Source organism: Sphaeramia orbicularis, chromosome 10 (genome assembly GCF_902148855.1).
Source record: "Sphaeramia orbicularis chromosome 10, fSphaOr1.1, whole genome shotgun sequence".
Classification (NCBI taxonomy): Eukaryota; Metazoa; Chordata; class Actinopteri; order Kurtiformes; family Apogonidae; genus Sphaeramia; species Sphaeramia orbicularis.
Genome location: NC_043966.1, coordinates 4580884 through 4600558, shown reverse-complemented (window position 1 = coordinate 4600558; position 19675 = coordinate 4580884). Strand labels below are relative to the sequence as shown.

The 19675-nt window shown below is 42.3% G+C and overlaps 1 protein-coding gene across 3 annotated transcripts in view; it reads right to left on the bottom strand.

The window, feature by feature from the left end:
• Nucleotides 1–3411: 3411 nt before the first annotated feature.
• Nucleotides 3412–19675, bottom strand: part of cplx2b (complexin 2b) — a 24423-nt gene continuing 8159 nt past the window's right edge. The window contains exons 1-5 of one of the 3 annotated variants that reach the window (XM_030145599.1): nt 14959–15087; nt 13631–13773; nt 6100–6275; nt 4942–5201; nt 3421–4869 (exon numbers count right to left, since the gene is read on the bottom strand). In XM_030145599.1, coding sequence (XP_030001459.1) covers nt 5004–5201; nt 6100–6275; nt 13631–13661 — 405 coding nt within the window. In that variant the 5' untranslated portion in view covers nt 13662–13773; nt 14959–15087 and the 3' untranslated portion in view covers nt 3421–4869; nt 4942–5003. Of the gene's footprint in view, nt 4870–4941; nt 5202–6099; nt 6276–13630; nt 13774–14958; nt 15088–19675 lie in introns of those variants that run through there. The other 2 variants (XM_030145597.1, XM_030145598.1) reach the window with 2 other exon arrangements.

Below are 19675 nucleotides of genomic sequence, written 5' to 3'. Positions count from 1 at the left end.
GGGTTTTTCATCTGGTTCGAGGATCATTGACCAAAATAAGGTCTGTGGTAACGAAGGGTTAATGATACGACGATGACAGAGGGCAGTGACGTCAGTAATACGTTCATATATTTAAGATGTAAAAAAAGGACGTACTAAGGTTTTCATCTTGTTCTATTTCATTTTGCTGCTTCATTTACAAAACTAATTAAAAATAAAAATAAACCATGAAATCAGAGACTTGAGGGTTTTTTGTGTCATTTTTTATAAATATCATATTTTATACTTTACAGTGTTCTCACACAGATTTACTCATCGTATGTTGTGCTTTTAGGATTTTAGAAGCAGAAAAATAATCGTAAAGAGTCAAACTATTATGTCATAAATGGGCCAGTGTCACATGACTTCAGTCCATTACTGTACGCAAGAAATGGGCGGAGCTACAGTGACATCATCTATCACGTTCTACTGTCAGTAGCTTGTTTTGGGCGTTGCCATGTTGGTAATTGGAGCCAGAAGTGACCATATTTGAGCAAAAAGGGGTGGGGCTGCTGGCAGATGAGGGTGACTGGTCTGATTGATCTGACGTTCATGTTAGTTTACTGACTGTAAAAGAATAAACAAACAGACCTGCAGTTGTTTTAGTCAATAAAAAGCAGCTCTGAAGTCGTCATCTGCCAAAGTTTCCAATTATGTTAAAATATTCTTAATGGATCAATAATTTACAGATGGACCAGATCACTGATCAGAGGGTTCAGATAAAACCGAGTGTATAAGAGTTCGGGCTTTTTACAGCAGCATCTAGTGGCCGTCAGTGGAATTACAGCTTGAACAAACTAAAGCAGTGGATTCAGTGGAAATCAGCTCTGATTTCAAAGGTAAATAAACGCTCATGTTCTTTTTTAAGACACAAAAAACCTTCAATTGAATGAGTTCACGTCTTGTTTGAACCACAGACCTGATTTCAGACACTGAACCAAAACCACGTCTAAAAACCCTGGGACTTCCAGACCTCACAACCACAAGTTTAAGACTCAACGACCTCCAGATCTGAGGAGGTTCTCTGCAGCGGTTCCTTCAGGTACATGTCCTCCTACAGACTCAGTGTTTACCGGCAAAACTCATGGAAAACTGCAGGAAGTCAGTTGGTAATGAACACTGGAAAAGAAAAAAAAAAAAGACAGACAGAACTGGACAGAATACTGAGGGAAAAATGAACCGTCCATGACAACAGGGGGCGCTATACTCCAGTTCAGGTAAAATAAGTCCATAGTGGATTTTTAAAGGTTGATAAGGAAGGATTAGGAGTAAAAGAGAAAAGCCTAATGATAATTAATCAGCTGTTACCAGCCTTTAAAAGGCCTCAGTGTCGGAAATTAAACGTATTAGAATCTGGTGAAATGAACGAAACATGGAAGTAAATATATACAAAATAAATAAGCCACTGAATTCAGTTAGCTTTAAATGGTTCTACAGATGATTTGAACATTTTAAGTCTTTTTTTCTACCTTTAAGTCTGTAAATCCGACAGTGGAGACTCATGAATTCTACTGATCGACGCCAATTCAACGACCAAAACAAATCCATTTTTGTCTTGATTGATCAGTGTTCCTCTACATTCTGAGGTAAATCTAATGGAACCACAAACACATTGGGCCTGATTTACTAAAGGTTTGAGTTTATAAAAACGTGCAAACTGGGGATGTAAAGATTATCAGTATAACGATAAACCGCGGTAAAGTTGCAGACGGTTAGTATTACCATGTAAATTCTAATTATCATGATAACCGTGTTTGATTACTGCACTTTTAGGGGAAAAAACCCTATGTAAAGATCTGCTTTTATGTCAAATATTTGAGTATGGTTTTAATTTATTACAATTTTGATTTTATATACTTAATATTTAGAACCAATATTCACTTTTAAAGTCTTTGAAAAGGTTCGTTAATCATCTTTGTTATTTATGCAATAAATTATATACATTTTTCAATTCAGATTTTATATATTTTCTTTGTGTTTTCTGTCCTTTTATGTTTTTATAGTAGGTTAAAGTGAAAAAAATAATAGACAGATGAGATAAATGAAGTTGTGCTGAAAAAAAAAAGATCCCAAACATGGGCATAGTAAACATTTGTTTATATAGTATATAAAGGTAAAAATAAAAGTACCCACACAAGTCCAAAATAGGCTCAGACCACTAAAGGTTAATATTTGAATGTTTCTGCAACAAAAAGTATATTGTGCCTATTATTTTATTTGTTTGTTTTCAAAATACAGTTTGGTTAAATTAATTTTAAGTGTTTGTATCAGTACTTTCTGAACATTTTGAGCACAATTTCAACAATACCGCAGTAATAATGATAACCATGATAATTTTGGTCATAATAACCATGATATGAAATATCCATATCATTACATCCCTAGTGCAAACTTGACTGTTCACGCAAAGACAGGGTGAAGCTCAGCTGAGGATTGTGTCTCTCAAATGGTCAAAATAACTCGTCCAACCCATTTAACGTGTTTGACTTGATGAATATGAAATATGGGCGTTTCTGCCAGAGTGCGCAAAATTATTGGAGGAGTAGATGTAAATATTTATTTAGTGGAATGTGATTAACCAAACCTGAAACTGGTTGCGGTGGCTGATTCTGCATCTATATTTATCTGGTCTTAAAGGCAGGTTTGATCTGGAACAGCTTCACCATAAACTGGCTGAGGAGGCGGGGCTTAGGCCCAGCCAAAGGCAACGCCCACAACCAATCTGTTCTGATCACAACATTTACGCAACATTTACGGAAGGACTCAAGAACAAATAATATAGACAGATGTCCTACCCACAATGCCACTGGAGAACTTCTAGATGTTCTAGGGCAGGGGTGTCAAACTCATTTTCTGTCAGGGGTCACATTCAGCCCAATTTCATCTCCTGCAGGCCGGACCAGTAAAATAATAGCATAATAACCTATAAATAATTTTTTAGTGCAAAAAATAACATTCAATGATGAAACTACTTCTATCCAAAACAAAAAAGATGTGAATAACTGAAAAAAACTGAAATTTCTGAAGAAAATTAAATGCAATTTTATCAATATTATGCACTTATTTTTCTTTAGACATTCCAGGTTGTTCATATTTGTTCAGGCTGTTGACATTTTATTGTTAAAGGAGATCAGAATTTAATGTTCTTTGCAATAAATCAAAGAGAAAAAAATAGTGTTGCCATTATTTAGAGGCATAATATTATTTTTCTCACATTAAACCAAGAAGAAAATTTGGAGTCATTATTTCTAGGTTATTATGCTATCATTTTGGAGTTTGATGCCCTTGACTGTTAATATCTTCATGGTAATTTTTGCATTTTGCACTTTGTAAATTCATCTCGCAGGCCAGATTGGAACCTTTGGCGGGCTGGTTTTGGCCCCTGAGCCACATGTTTGACACCTGTGTTCTAGGGGCTGATCTGGGTCCAGTCACAGGAGGAGTCATCAGTACCTTCTGTGACTAAACTCCTCCATCGGTACATTTCCGTCTGGATCATTCCAGTCACTGTTCCATTAGTGCTGGTGTATCCCAGAGCCGTTTATACAGCCGGCTGTCTCCATGACGACAACCAGTAGCACACGCTAACTCATTTAAATAGGGTGGTCTCCAAGACTTTAACCTGTTGTCATTTGTACAGATAATCTGAGCTGATCACCTGGGTTCACAGATCAATAGCACGTGCATTTTTTAGCACGAGCAAACAAATTTGCACCTGTTATTTGCAATCTTAGTAAATCAGGCCCTAACTTCGTAAAAGCAGTAATTCATTCATGGGGAATCTCAGTCGATCCTGAACCTGTTCTGTCTGTTCTTGTACACCAGCGATAATTACCAACAATGCATCATAACTCTGCAGGTAAATACTGGGATTGGACGATGTAGAAGTGGGCGTTCCCTCAGTACAGCCGACTTTCTACCGTTTGATTGTCTATGAGGAACGACGGCACCAGGTCGAATTTGGACAAAACAGTCGATGAAAGTGAAAATGAGACCACGTGTGTGTTTGACTGCGAGGACGGCGAACGCCTCCACAGTCCCATCCGTCCAAAATATCAACACCTTAACTCCTACTTTTCCAGCAGCAATGGAGAACAAAGTGTAGCTTTTGCAAATCTGAGGTGGAAGTAGAACGGTTTCTTCAGCAAATTGTTTTTTGGAAGTTCGTAGCCTGTTGAGTATATGACACTTGAAATAACTTTACGGAATGTGTCCGGGTTCCACAGATGTCTGGAGTAAACTTTAACTTCTGGAAACCAACGTAGTATTCCAAACCAACAGTGTTCGACCAAATGAAACCCTCATGTACGGTTCCTCTGACGGAGGAGGTGATATGAAGGCACATGTCCTAAAAACTCAGATGTTGTTTCTGTTTTCGATAGAAAGACCAGTGTCAGGTTCATAAAAGTAGAAAACACCCACGGAAAGAAACTAAACATGCTTCTTCTACTGGAAAACGTGGTGGCAGTGCCATTGGATGAACGCAACTAAGAGGACAAGCTCTGAAATGTCCACCTCCCTTCTGTAGGGAATACTGGTCTTCGTCAGTCGCCGGTGGATAACGGTCGACCGATCAGATTAAACAAAAGGAGACAACGTAAAAGACGCATCGAACATGGGTGAAAGGCCAAAGAAAACCAAAGAGGGAAGAATGACGCAGGCGTCGAGGAGTAGAAAAGAACAACGTAAACATTTCTAAAGGCAGTGAGAAGCCTCTAACAGTTTGGCAAGAACCCCCCCGCCCCCCCAGCAGTCCCACCTCCTCTAAATGCCCCGAAGCTCCACCTCCACCTGCAGCCATGACCCTAACACCTCCCAAATCCTGGACATAAAGACCCTCCTCCCTCCTCCCTCCTCCCTCCTCCTCCCTCCTCCCTCCTCCCTCCTCCCTCCTCCTCCCTCCTCCCTCCTCCTCCCTGCAGCCTGCAGCCTGGACCTCCCAGACTGGACCCCCTTCAGGGCTCGTTTGTGGCGCTTCGGTACTTCTACTTCTTGAACATGTCCTGCAGAGGTCCGGGCAGAAACTTGAGGACGGTGTCCAGGATGCTCTCTTCGTCCTCCTCGTCGTCGTCTCCGCAGCCTCTCGGGATCGCCTTCTTAGGACGAGTCAGCGAACCTTCACAGGCCTGTTCCATGGCCGCCTTCTCCTCCGCCTCCTTCTCCTCCTTCTTCTTCAGGCCGTACTGAACACAGAGCACAGACACACCTGGTCAGGACCAACAGGGTCCAACAGGGTTTTTCAAATAAATACACTCCTGTTCTGCATAAGGATAGAGAAGAAAACAGCTGTTTAAAAGCACCAGTTATCCACCGTACACATGCCCATGTCATAGTCCTGGTACTGTCTGTGTGTCAGTCCTGCACCGACTCAGGTCCCCACAGGGACAGGAAAGGGAGTTACTGTGTAAACAATGTGTTTAATGACGGGTCAGGTCTAATGTACCCGGGTACAGATGGGTACAGAGGGCACAGGTGGGTACAGGGTAAAGGAAAAGTGGGTCTGTGTAGGACTCTGAAGGGTGTTAAGTCTAAAGGTGCTTCTCTGTCTGTCACTGAGGGGCGGGGCTTCCCAAAGCTGTCTGCTCACATGCATGTCCGGGGGGGGGGGGGGGGGGGGGGGGATCCACCACCGCAAAGTCAGGTTCTACCCACAGCTCTACTAATGGTTCTACTCATTGTTCTCCTGCTGGCTCTATCTGCAGTTCCACCTATGGTTCTACCCATGATTCTACCTTTGGTTCTCCTGATGGTTCTACGCACAGTTCCACCTATGTAAATATTCTACTTTCTTTTGTTAGGGTTCCACTGTGGCTCAGTCTAAACTGTCAAGTAGGTAACATCTAAAAACTATACCTTGTCTGAACAAAAGAAAGTAGTATATTTACATGAACAGAAGACAAAATGAACGTCATTAGCCTTAGTTCCACCTATGGTTCTCCTTTCGGTTCTCCTGACAGTTCTCCCATTACTTCTCCTGTCAGTTCTCCTGTTGAGTCTACCTATGGCTCTACCTATGGTTCTCCTGTCAGTTCTACCTATAGTTCTCATGTGGGTTCTCCTGTGGGTTCTCCTCCTCCTCACCTTGTCTCTGATGGTCTGTCGGACCTTCTCTCTCTCCGCCTCCATGCGGGCGTGCTTGGCCTTCCTCTCCTCCTCCTGCTGCCTCAGCGCCTCCTGACGCTCCTCCTCCTTCTTGGCGGCATCTGGGTCCTTCTCCTCCTCCCCTCCCAGCATCTTCCCCATGTCTTTGGTGGCGCCTGGATTCAGAAGAACATCAGAACTGTTAGAAGAAACGCAGCAGAAGCTCATGTGAAACCAAGAAGAGATAAGGGATGGATGGATGGAAGGAAACTGGAAAAAACTTCTATCCATGAGATGAAAATGACCTTTGACCTTTTCAACACACAGACCAACATGGCCGATGCCAAACATTCTGCTGCAGTTAGTGGATGGTTTTACACATTTTTCTTTTCTTTTTTTTTTTCTGTCTCAGATGAATGATACCTTTAATTTCAGTATCAGTTCAACATAAATTGTGTCACATGTTTCATTTCACTACGATGACAAAAGCACTTGAACACAACACACTGGTCATTCACAGTTCACTAGTAGAAAAGTTCATCTTCCCCACAGCACCTGAATGCATCATCAGTGTAGATCCGATGCATGGTGTTGGTTCTGGGTCAGAACACCTGATCCGGTTCCAGTCCGACTGCTCTGTTTACATGGACGTTGACGGTTTCTTCAGTTAAATGTTGTTAAATCTCACTGTTTTCTTCAGGTTTTGTTGCCGTTTTTCGTCTTGTTTTTTTTGTGTCAATCGTGTTTTTGTGTTTCTCGTTTTTCATCGTCATCGTCTTGTATTCGGTCTTTTCTTGAACAGAAACAGAACCAGGACTTGACTGAAGGTCAAACATCATTAAACGTTATCGTCTCCGTGGTCGATAGCAATCACTAACCCGTCGACCTTCACGTCTGCCACATTCAGATCATTAGTCGATGGCGGTAAAATACGGACTTCCTGCCGCTTTTAGCACCAACAGGAAGTGTGTGTTAAACGACACTGAGGCAAGTGTGTGTGTGTGTGTGTCAGGCTCACACCGGGCTCTAATTACCCCCACGGCGACCGGAGGACAACAAATCAGCACCCAGCTGGAGGGAGGGGGGCGGCGGTGAGGGCGGGGGCTCAGTGGGAGTGGGTGAAGGTCAGACTGTGCCCACTGAGCCCCCGTCACAACACACACACACACAATATATAGACTGAAGTCGATGCGGCGGAAAAAGATGAACTGACGAAGAACAAATAAACTAAATATAAAACAAAAAAATAAAAGAGTAAACTAAATATAAACTAAACTAAAAATAAAAAACTAAATATAAAATAAATAAGCTAACTAGAAAGTAAAATAAATATAAACTAAATAAACTAAATATAAAATAAAAAAATAAAAGAGTAAACTAAACATAAAATAAACTAAACAAAAAATAAAAAAATAAACTAAACAATATAAATAAAGTAAATAAAAAGTAAAGTAAATATAAAATAAAAAAATAAAAGCGTAAACTAAATATAAAATAAATTAGCTAAATATAAAATGAAAAAATAAAGTAAATGTAAAATAAATAAACTAAATGTTAGATAAAGAAAGAAATAACGTAAATAAATAAATAAAGTAAATGCAGAATAAAGCAGAGACCTGAGGATGAAACCCAGGAAACTCCTTATATGGACATGATGGGGGTGTGGTTATAGGTCACATGTTCAGGTTTTTCATCTTTGAAAGCCCAGATATGTTTTCCCCACAGTTTCACAGTTTTATTCATATTTCTGTTATTTTCTGCCGTAGAAAAGTGGTTCAAATCTGTGGTGAATCTCATCTTTCAATTAATGTCCATGTGACTGACAGCTGGAGTCTGAGCCAATCACAGATTAATGCACACATACTGTATGTTCACTTCTTCAAATTGGATCAGTCCTTTATCCATCAACTGGTGAAACCTTATTGGTCGAATCCCTCGTCTGTCAACTTTAACTAACCAGCAGATACTCTGGAGTCACTAAGCCCCGCCCTGTTCCAGTGTCATGTGTAGAGACAGAAATAAACCATATAGACCAGTCCAACATGAGACGTCCCCCTCTGAGGGACGGATAGAATAGAATAGAATAGAATAGAATAGAATAGAATAGAATAGAATATCCTTTTTTAGTTGTTTTTAATCTAATGATGATCATCTAAATGAGGAGTATAAAAGGTTCTGTTGTGTCCTGTGTTCTGGACCGGTCTCACACTAAGTCTAGAGTCCACATTGACCTTCAAAACCCTGACCTGAAGTCCTGAGACCAGGTTTGAACAGGACCACATAGGGACCTGGACCCCCGATCCAGACCCACTGTCCAACTCATCCGTCAAACCTTGGCCAGAGTCCGGGTCAGAACCAGAACCACAGGCCCAGATGTTCATTTATGCCAAATCATGGATCTGCAGCCAGCGCTTCCTGTTTGTCGGCCCACCTTCACCCCCACCAGCCCCGTCGCCTCCACCGCCACCGTCTGCACGGGAAATGAAACGCTGAGTCCGGACTCTGATCTGATCCAATGATCTGGACTTTATCTGTTATCGGAGCCGCTTTATGAGAAAAGGACCAGACAGGAAGTAGGCACCGGGGAGGGGGGGAGGGGGGTTCAATGAGTGAGGAGGAATCACACGGTACCAACGGATTAAAGACAGAAACAACCAAAGATAAAACACAGGAGAGACACGTGGACATTTGGATTCATCTGATGGTGATTTCAGATCCATGAGACCAGACGTGAAGCTTTGACCTTTGACCTGGGTTTGAGGTCGTTAAAGTCAGACTAGGGTGACTTCATTCATTGTCAGGATTCAGACCCAAACCAGGTCCAGGTCTGACCCAGATTCAGGTCCAGGTCTGACTCAGTTCCAGGCCCAGGTCTGACCTAGAGCCAGGTCCAGATCTGACCCAGATCCAGGTCTGACTCAGTTCCAGGCCCAGGTCTGACCCAGACCTGACCTGTTTTATGTTCAGTTAATGATATATTTTCCTAAAAAAGTCACATTTCTTCAGTTTTCTCTGTTTTGATATAATAACTTTTATAATAATAATAATAATAACCTTTATAACACAGGTGTCAAACATGCGGCCCGGGGGCCAAAACCAGCCCACTAACGGTACCAATCCGGCCCGTGGGATGAATTTGCCAAGTGCAAGTTAGGGCATCAAACTCAAAAATAATATCACAATAACCTATAAATAATGACAACACCAATTTTTCCTCTTTGACTTAGTGCAAAAAACATTAAATTATGAAAATGTTTACATTAACAAATTGTCCTTTAACAATAAAATGTGAATAACCTGAACAAATATGAACAACCTGAAATGTCTAAAGAAAAGTAAATGCAATTTTAACAATATTCTGCCTGTTACTAAATGTTTTGTGCTTTTGTAGATCTGATCTGTAATGCACATGTATAAATGATAAGTCAAGGCATAATATTGATAAAACTGTAATCACATTTCTTAACTAATTTCATTTTTTTTCCAGGTTATTTACATCTGTTTTGTTTGAATAGTTTGTAAATGTAAATATTGGCATAATTACATCTGCAAATGGACGTCCATCAGTCCTGGTGCATCTATAGCCTGTCTGTCCATGGGAGTGGATCTCTCCTTCACTGTGGTTCTCCCCGAGGTTTCTCCCTTTTCCCACTGGGTTTTGAGTTTTTCCTTGCCGAGAAGGAGGGTCTAAGGACGGGGGATGCCCAGGACGCTACTCATCTTCTTGCTGTTTGACTGTTGTTTACATCCAACTGACTCTGTAAAGCCCTTTGAGATAACCTTGATGTGATATTAGACTATACAAATAAAATTGAATTGAATAATTGAACATTATTTTTTGTACTAAAAAAATTTGGAGTTCTCATTATTTATTGGCTCTCGTGCTATTATTTTACAGGTCCGGCCCACTTCAGATTAAATTGGGCTGAATGTGGCCCCCAGAAGAAAATGACTTTGACGCCCCTGCTTATTAATAATAATAATAATAATAATAATAATAATAATAATAATAATAATAATAATAGATGCTAAATGAGGAATGTTTCGAGGGTCCGTCTTTAATAAATCCAGAATAATGAACACATGCTGCTTAATCTAATGTAAACGTCTACAAAGACAAAATGTAATCAAACAGACTGAACGTTCGTGACTGATGTTCTGATGACGTTCTGGACCTTTAGCACATGTGGACCTGGATCCACGACTCATCAACTGATTCATTAAACTCAACATGGAAACTGACGAAGCCACCTCTAATTAAAACACTGTCGATGGAATCTGTCCTGGAGCTGAAATCTATAGGGAACCACCAAGGTCAGAGACCAGCTGGGTTAATGACACCCAACAGAACCAACAGAACCAAACACAACCAACAGAACTGACAGAACCAAACAGAGCACAACAGAACCAGCAGAACCAAACAGAACCGACAGAACCAAACAGAGCACAACAGAACCAAACAGAACCGACAGAACCAAACAGAGCCTATCAGACAGAACCAAACAGAACTAGACAGAACACCCCTCAGAACCAATTACAGTCTACTCTCGTTAAACCGCCCGCCGTTATACCGCCATTTTCGCTCACCGCCGACCAAAACCATTGCACAAAAATCCCCAATGCATTATTCCATTAGCTACCGCCATTTCCGCCTATCGCCATCCGCCAGCCCAGTTCCATGCACAAACAACACTTATACCATTGATTTCCCGACCGTTATACCGCCAGCGTGATTGCCATCGAGTACACATAAATTTTAACAATGCACTGAAACAAACGCGCCAGACGCTGATCGCTGACAAGCTACGAGTAGGTCTACGGAACGGCCACCGTTCATTTATCGCAGAACACTCAGTAGGTCAGGATGTCGGGAAGAGGACGTGGGATTAAGCCAAAGCCTCAAGATGATGGGGTGTCATTTCCCGACACGGTATAATAATGCTTAAAATGTTTCCCCACTTTAAATGATCCCTTACAACATAACAGAATCAAGATTTATTTAGAAACGCAATTAGAACGGGTTAACGGAGGCAGCAGAGACATCATATAGTAAAGACATGCACATTATGGACGCAACCCGTTGTAACGCCATTTTCGCTATACCGCCAATTTGGCCGTGAACGGATGTTGGCGGTATAACGAGAGTAGACTGTATTAGACTGGTTTGGTCTGGGTTAGACTGGTTCGGTCTGGATGAATGTCCTGTTTCCCATAATGCCTTGCTCTGACCATCGTATCTGATCTAAATCAGCCCAAGGTCACATGTTCATCTGTATTCATCACACGCCCCTCAGGGCTGTAACTGATTGACACCTTGACCCCACCCCCCTGAACGCAGCCCTCCCATTGGCTGGACTCTGGTAATGGTTTGATTCCTGTGGGACTGAGGGATCCATCTGCAGATTGTGTCGGTGTGAGCTCCGCCTCCACATGTCAATCAAAATATACATGTTCATGTTCACGTATGAGACACGAACGCCAGGGTCAAAGGTCACGGCCCAGACAGTGTCTCTGATGGACGGACAGAGGAAGGAGGACGACGGCTGAAGACGACGAAGAAACAGAGAAGAGTCCAAACACAAGATGAAGATGAAGACGGAGACGGAGTCTTCAGTTTAATCTGCTATGGTCAAACGGAGGCGGAGCTTAAGACAAATGGAAACCTCGACTGTGAGCGTTCACGATGACTGATGATGAGGACAGAAGATGAAGACCTCCAACCTTCTACTCAACGTTTTCATCCTGTGGTTTTCAATTTGTCTCAGATGTTAAATTACAATAAATAAAAAAAAAACAACAGAGTTTTATTCTGTTGAACTTTCTACAGCTGAGTTTTATTTGTTACAGAACAAACATCCTGTTTATATTTATGTTGTTTCTTATTTTGTTCATTTCTTTTTGTTTTTCTTTGTTTTAAATCCTTTTTTTTTTAACATCGTATTTCTCATCACATACTGAGTACGGTTACATGATGTTTTTTAAATCCGATTTATTTTTCCAGAAGAAATTCATCCAGAACTAAAGTACTTTCTCTTCTGTTTCCATGGAAATGTTAAACCCAATAAAGGTTTACATGAGAAACGTTTATTCGGTTCACGCAGCCCTTCTGTTAGCTTAGCATAGTCACTGCGTTTCCATGGTCACACGTAGCCAGTTTTTTAAAGGCGGTTTGTCGTCTTTTGTAAGTGATTTTGTGAAATCCGATTCTCCCTAATTATTTCTTTAGATCCGCAACTTACTGCACTCATACAATCTGTGGACTGTTGTGTTGACAGAAGTTAGAAAATCTTTTTGTTGAAGGGATGCATGCGCTAAATTAGCTTTGCTTTAGCGTTTTAGCTTTGCATTAGTCTTTATTCCCCAAGATTTTCTTCCTGCAGTAAGTCACATGGCCATGATTTGAGCCCCAGTTTGTGATCATATTGACCCCAGCGGACTAAAGGAATGATTAGGGAGAATTGAATTTACCAAAATCACTCATAAAATACGACAAATCACCTATAAACGCCTGGCTACATCTGACCATAGGAATGAAGCCATTATGCTAAGCTAGGCTAAGCTAGGCTAACGGAAGGGCTGCGAGAACAAGTCAGTCGGTGCACTGCAGTGCAAACTGTTCAGCCCACTTATGGAACTCATTAGTGCATGACAAATGAATGAATAAAAAAACAAGTGGTGAACTGTTCCTTCAGGGTTTTCCAGGCTGGTAGATCCCATCAGAATAGCCCACTGGAACGCTTTGGGAAGACTAGACTGCAGTACATATTCTTCCGCCAGCGCAGAATGTGTGCGTCATCACCACAGGACAAGACAACGAGCATGTGCAGAATGGAAGGAATAAAGACCAAACGGAACAAGAAAAGCACTCTGAGAGCGCAGACCTCCACCAAGGCAGATCAGTGGGCCCCCGCACCCGCCCCCCCCCCCCCCCATCCCCGATCACCACCAAAATTTAATCAGTTCTTCCTTGTGCCAGTATCAACATTTCCTGAAAATTTCATGAAAATCCGTCCATAACTTTTTGAGTTATCTTGCTAACAAACAAACAAACAAACAAACAAACAAACACGCACACAAAGCAAAGCCATCACCGTACCTCCTGGCAGAGGTAATAAAGGGTTTACATGTCCGAGGAATAATTTAGACCAGATTCAAAAGTGGATTAAACCAGTGGCTTTAATTGGGTTTAAATTTAATCCAAACTTTTCTTTTTCAACTGGAATAAGGTGTTTACATGAGCATCTGAAATAGGATCGAACCTCTAATCAGATTAAACTAGGAAGAAAAGTTGTCATGGAACACACGGACTGTTTTCATCTTTCAGATCATGATTTCACTGTTTACAAATAAACTTCAGTCATCATGACAGCTTCATCCAAAAACAGAAACTGTAAAAGAAGTCAGTTGTCCAGAACTGTCCTGAAGTGGGACAGACACACAAACAAGTACAAGTACAATATGTTCCTGGTGTTCAGGTAAATATCAGACGATTCTGGTTCGTGGTCATGTGGACATAAACATGTGGACTCACCGCCCAACGCCTGCTTCATAACAAAGTCCATGTCTCGTGCTCGGTGTCTTCGTCCTCAGACGTGGACTCAGATGAACATGAATCTGCTGAGTCCTGGATCTGTCGTTTCTGGAAGCGTCTCCGTCCTCGTGGACACTCTGGACCTGGAACAAACATCAGAACCAGAACCTCAGATGAAGGAGAACCAAGGCTCTGAAACATGGACCGACAGGAAACGGGGTCATCAGGAGGTCGACACCCTCTGTGACCTTTGACCTTTGTGTTACTGAAGACACAGAAACGACATCTCACTTTCACAAACCACTTCCTGTTTGGCCCTAATGTGTCATGTGATCTGTCACCATGGTAACCTGCTTCATGTTGTAGATGCTGCGATAAGTCATCCACACATCGGTCAAAGATGAAAGAACGACATGAACAGAAACTTTAATATTTATTTAAGGAGATAAACAACAACAACAACAACAAGAACAACACAAATGAACATCAGCTCCAAATAAAACAGCTGTTAAATATCAGAAACAACTTTAGTTTAGATTGAACTGAACTCTTTAGTTTTTACATTCATGATAAAGTCGACAGATCTGGAAACAAGAAAAAAATGAAGGATTTACAAACAAAAAAATCTGACAAAAACACAGGATGAAAGTAAAGACTGAGGTTATTGAACTGAATTATGTGATGAATAGTGTTGATGTAAACAGGCTCAATCCAACCCACCGAGACCAGAACCAGACCAGAACTAGAGCAGAACCAGAGAAGAACCAGAGCAGAACCAGACCAGAACCAGAGCTGAACCAGACCAGAACTAGAGTAGAACCAGACCTGAACCAGAGCAGAACCAGACCTGAACCAGAGCAGAACCAGACCTGAACCAGACCAGAACTAGAGAGGAACCAGAGCAGAACCAAAGGAGAACCAGACCTGAATAAGAGAGGAACCAGACCAAAACTAGAGAGGAACCAGACCTGAACCAGACCAGAACCAGAGAAGAACCAGACCTGAATCAGACCAGAACCAGAGCAGAACCAGACCTGAACCAGACCAGAACCTGAGCAAAACCAGACGTGAACCAGAGGAACCAGACCAGAACCAGACCTGAATAAGAGAGGAACCAGACTTGAACCAGACCAGAACCAGAGAAGAACCAAACTAGAACCAGACCAGAACTTGAGAGGAACCGAATTCAACCAGACCAGAACCACCAGAACCACACTTGAACATTCCTGACTCAGTAATTTCACAGTTGCTTTCAGTTGAAGTCAATGGGAGGCGGGGCTGTTTGGACACACCCTCTAGTGGCTGTTTCCTGTATTACATCCACCTACGCGTTGTTACGTCTTTTATTAAATGGTCCAGAGCGACCCAGGTTCTGTTTGAGTCCAATGCCTCCTGTTTGTTTTTGAGTCAATGAACCATGAAAAAATGTAATAAAATGAAAACGATGTTAAAGAAAATTTAACAAAAAAATGAAAATGAAACGAAAACCATGACATGTTGAAAACGAAATTAAATCAAAAACATCATTAAGACAAAAGAAAAGTAGCAAAATAACACACAAAAAAAAGTTATGAGATGAAACTGCTGAAGATAAATATGAAACAAAAGAAGAAAAAAAAAAAGATGAAAATGACACAAAAACACACGACAAAAAAACATGAACAACAACAAAAGACAAACAGACATTATGTAACTGTCCACTGGTGCACATTTACCCCCCCCCCCTTTCCCCCTCGGCCCCTGGCTTCAGCCCCCTCCCCCTGGCTCCGCCCCCCTCCATCCCCCACCCCTCTCTCTGCACTTTCTTCTGCTTCCTTTTCTAATGTGATAATCCGGCGCTGGCGGCGAAGCGTGACGTGGGATAATGTTATCAGCGCCGGGCAGGACGCCGCTCATCCCATCCCCTTAATTGGACGTTTGTCTCTGAGTTCCAGGGACGAAGACGGAGACGAGGACTTGGACGGCTCTGTCTGTGTTACATGTTCACGACGAAGCAGGAAAACAGAACCAGTGTCCCTGTCTGTCAGCATCGGTTCTATGTGGATCAGAACCAGTTGAATGTGTGAGGTTCTCAGGTTCTGTTCTATGTTCCAGTCCTGGTTCTGTTCTATGTTCCAGTCCTGGTTCTGTTCTATGTTCCAGTCCTGTGGTCTGGATGTACATCAGTCTAACTCTAGAAGTGGGTGGAAATTTCACTGGAGGAGAACTGAAATCATCCAGTCACAGTCCATATATGACTTCTATCAGTGATCACTAGGAACTAGAATGATATCTGGAACCATTTACATGTTCTAAACCATCAACAGATGGACCAGTAGAAGGAACAGAACAGTTTGGATATGTAGAAAATCCACCAAAAATTCAAAAATCAACATTTGTCAAAACTGTGAATAAACTTTGTCGATATTGTCCCAAAAAAAGATACAAATAAAATCAGAAATGAATCCAACAGTAGTTTGGGAGGAGACGATGTTTGAAGAAACTGATAATGAAGACGATGAAGATGATGAAGAAAGATGATGAAGACGCAGACGATAATGAAGACAATGATGATGATGAAGAAGACGATGACAATGATGAAGATGATGAAAGATGATGAAGACGAAGACTATGAAGATGATGAAGAAAAACGATGAAGATGAAGACAATAATGAAGATGATGAAGATGAAAATGACAAAGACAATGAAGATGATGAAGATTATGACGATGAAGACAAAGACGAAGATGACAATGAAGATGTTGAAGACGATTATGCTGAAGACGACACCGGACACATCATCTTCACACCTCATCGACGATCGGCGGATAAAAAAACGAGTTGTAAAGAGGAACGACGGAGAAGACGAGGAACCAAAGGTCGTCAGTGTGAAGACGATGGGTCCGTTAGAGGAACATGTATGGGTGGGGCCAGGCAGAGGGGGTGGAGCCTACGGTCCTCCTCAGACCCAGGTCCGGCTCCTTAACGACTTGAGCCTAGAGACGACAACAGAAAACGGACTGGTCCTGGTCCACAGGAAGTCCACCAGAGGACAGAATCCACATCAGGCCACCGGTTCAGATCCAGTGAGGGCACATGGATCCGGACGAAGACTGATCTGGATGGAGATGGATTGGGACGGAGATGGACGTGTAATAAAGACATGAGGGACAGACTCGTTCATGTCGAGTCGACGTGAAAATATTAAAGATTCATGAGTTTATGAAAAGTCACCGACGACAGAACACACGCTCTGGACAAAAGTCACTGAATTAATAATGAGATGCGGAGGCCGGACCTCGCTGTAAAACCCGCCGCCGGCGACGTCAGCCCCGCCCACATTATTTATTCATGGTGATAAATGATTCCCTCGGTCACATGACCTGCCTCAGACGGTAGTTGTGACGTTATGATCTAATAATAATGTGGTTCATTAAATTAAACATGATCCTATTATTCACCTTTAATGCGAACAGGGGTCTCAAACATGCGGCCCGGGGGCCAAATGTGACCCGCCAAAGGTTCCAATGCGGCCCGTGGAATGAATTTACAAAGTACAAAAATTCCACAGTCAAGGCTGTTGAACTCATTTTCGTTGCGGACGTCGACTCCTGTCGACCCATCATGAACCTGGTCTCCTGTTGATCCAGAACCAGAACTGGAACCAGAACCAGATCCTGAACTAGAACCAAATCCAGAACTAAATACAGAACCAGAACTAAAACCAGATTCAGAGCTATACCCAGAATCAGATCCAGAACTACATCCAGAACTACATGCAGAACCAGGAGCAGATACAGAACTATATTCAAAACTTGATCCAGATCCAAAACCAGATCCAGAAAAAAACCTGATCTACATCCAGATCCAAAACTCGAACCATATCCAGCACCAGAACTGGATCCAGATCCAAAGCCGGAACCAGAACTACATCCTGATCTAAAGCTGGAACCAGAAGTAGATCCAGATCCAAAACCAGATCCAGAAGTAGATCCATATCCAAAACCAGACCTAGATCCAGAACCAGAACCCCGATGCCATTAAACTAAATGAGGCTCGGTTTCCGGTGCAGCGTCCTTGTCTTTTCTCGTTTGTCGGATTCACACCAGGTTTATTGCTGTCATTCAACGTTAATCGCAGATGTTCGAGGTCAAAGGCGTGAATGAAACAGATGAACGTTAACATGAACTCATCTGTGTCATCCGTTAAAAACCTCCGTTAACCTCGTGTCCCATCGTGGTGTGAGTTTGACGTTATTTCACGTTTGAGTTAATTATGATAATTTATCATCAGATTATTTTGTTCAGAAAATGAACAAATATTCAATGAAACAAACCAAAAACTCAGACAATAACGACTCAAAGATCATGTGATGAACCTTTAAATCCACTGGTCCAGGACCAGGACCTGGACCTGGTTTATGACAGACCCTCATCAACCTCCAGGAAATGGAAAGACATGGATCCAGTGGCATCATGTTCATAGTCCACTGAGTCCTTCTATACGAGGACACTGCAGCCCCCCAGGCCATGGACCATGGGGGGGGGGGGTATATAAATCACCAATGAGACGCCACTCCATTTATCTCACAGTCGGTTGGATGAAGGAGGAGGAGACGGTGATGGAGGGGGTCGACGGCATAAAGAAGAGAAAAGAGGACAGAGAAAAGAGGAGGAAGGAAGAATGATGACCGCACAATTAAGACCACCGCACAATGACCTACAAACACGATGAATGACGACCGCATGATGAACAACTGCACGATGAACAACTGCACGATGAATGACAACCTAAAACCACGATGAACGACAACTGCTCGATGAACAACTGCACGATGAACAACAACCGCACAATGAATGACGACCTACAACCATGATGAACAACCACACGATGAACAGTGACCGCACAATAAACGACGACTGCACAATGAATAACGACCACGCGATGAACAACCACACGATGAACGACGACCGCACAAAGAACAACTGCACAATAAACAGTGACCGTACAATGAACGACGACTGCACAAAGAAAAACAACCGCATGATAAACAATGACCACACGATGAACGACCACTGTACAATGAACAACCACCACATGATGAATAACGGCCGCTTAATGAATGATGACCTACAACCACGATGAATGAAGACCACATGATGAACAACACTTTGACTTCCTGTGTCTACTCCAGAGTCCTGAAGTCTCTGGTGGTGGTTCAACACCTGGTCCATCTGTGGTCACAGTTTCACCTTTTAGAACCAAACGAAGCTTCTGCTACTGGTGCTAATTCTTCGGTTTGTTTGTTACATTGAAATGATTCAGACTGAAACAAACGGACCAGGGTTCAACAGGTTGAAGATGGAGTCAGAAGGAGTTCAGGACGTTCAGGATAGTCATCATCCTGGACAGAACTGGTCTCATACAGAGGGTTATTCTGATTGGACGTCAACACTGATCGATGGTACAAACTGAACTGTTTCCATGAAAGTTCAGAACCAACAGTTCTACACACGTTCACGGTGTTTCAGTATCACAGCTTCAGAAAACCAGCCCTGATGGACCTTCAAACACTCTGAAGACCAAACCAGGCCTGGAGGACAACGAGTCCACCAGCAGAGACACAGAAGTATTTCATTCCACCGCCAACGGAGGAACACGACCTTTAACAGAACCCGACACCTCCGGAGGTGGAGAACGTCAAGCCTCCATCCAGACCGGACCACAGGACCTAAACCAACCACAAAGATGTTTGTACCGTTCAGACGTCAACAGACAAACACCACATAATGTATGAGGGACACCACATCTGCTGCTGTGTTCACGGACGTCTGGAGAAAAGACGTTCCAGAAGACGAACCACGACAGATTCACTAATGACAAGAACGACGATCAGATGCCATTTAATGTTTGGATGAAGGAAAAAACAGACAAAACCAGATGTAAATGATGTACAAAAAACCCCCAAAAAACTAAAAAACAAAAACCCTCTAGTACTAAAGCAAGCGGATGCTAGTTGCTAATGCTAGGTACTGTGTGCATTATGGGTAAAATGCAGAAACCTACA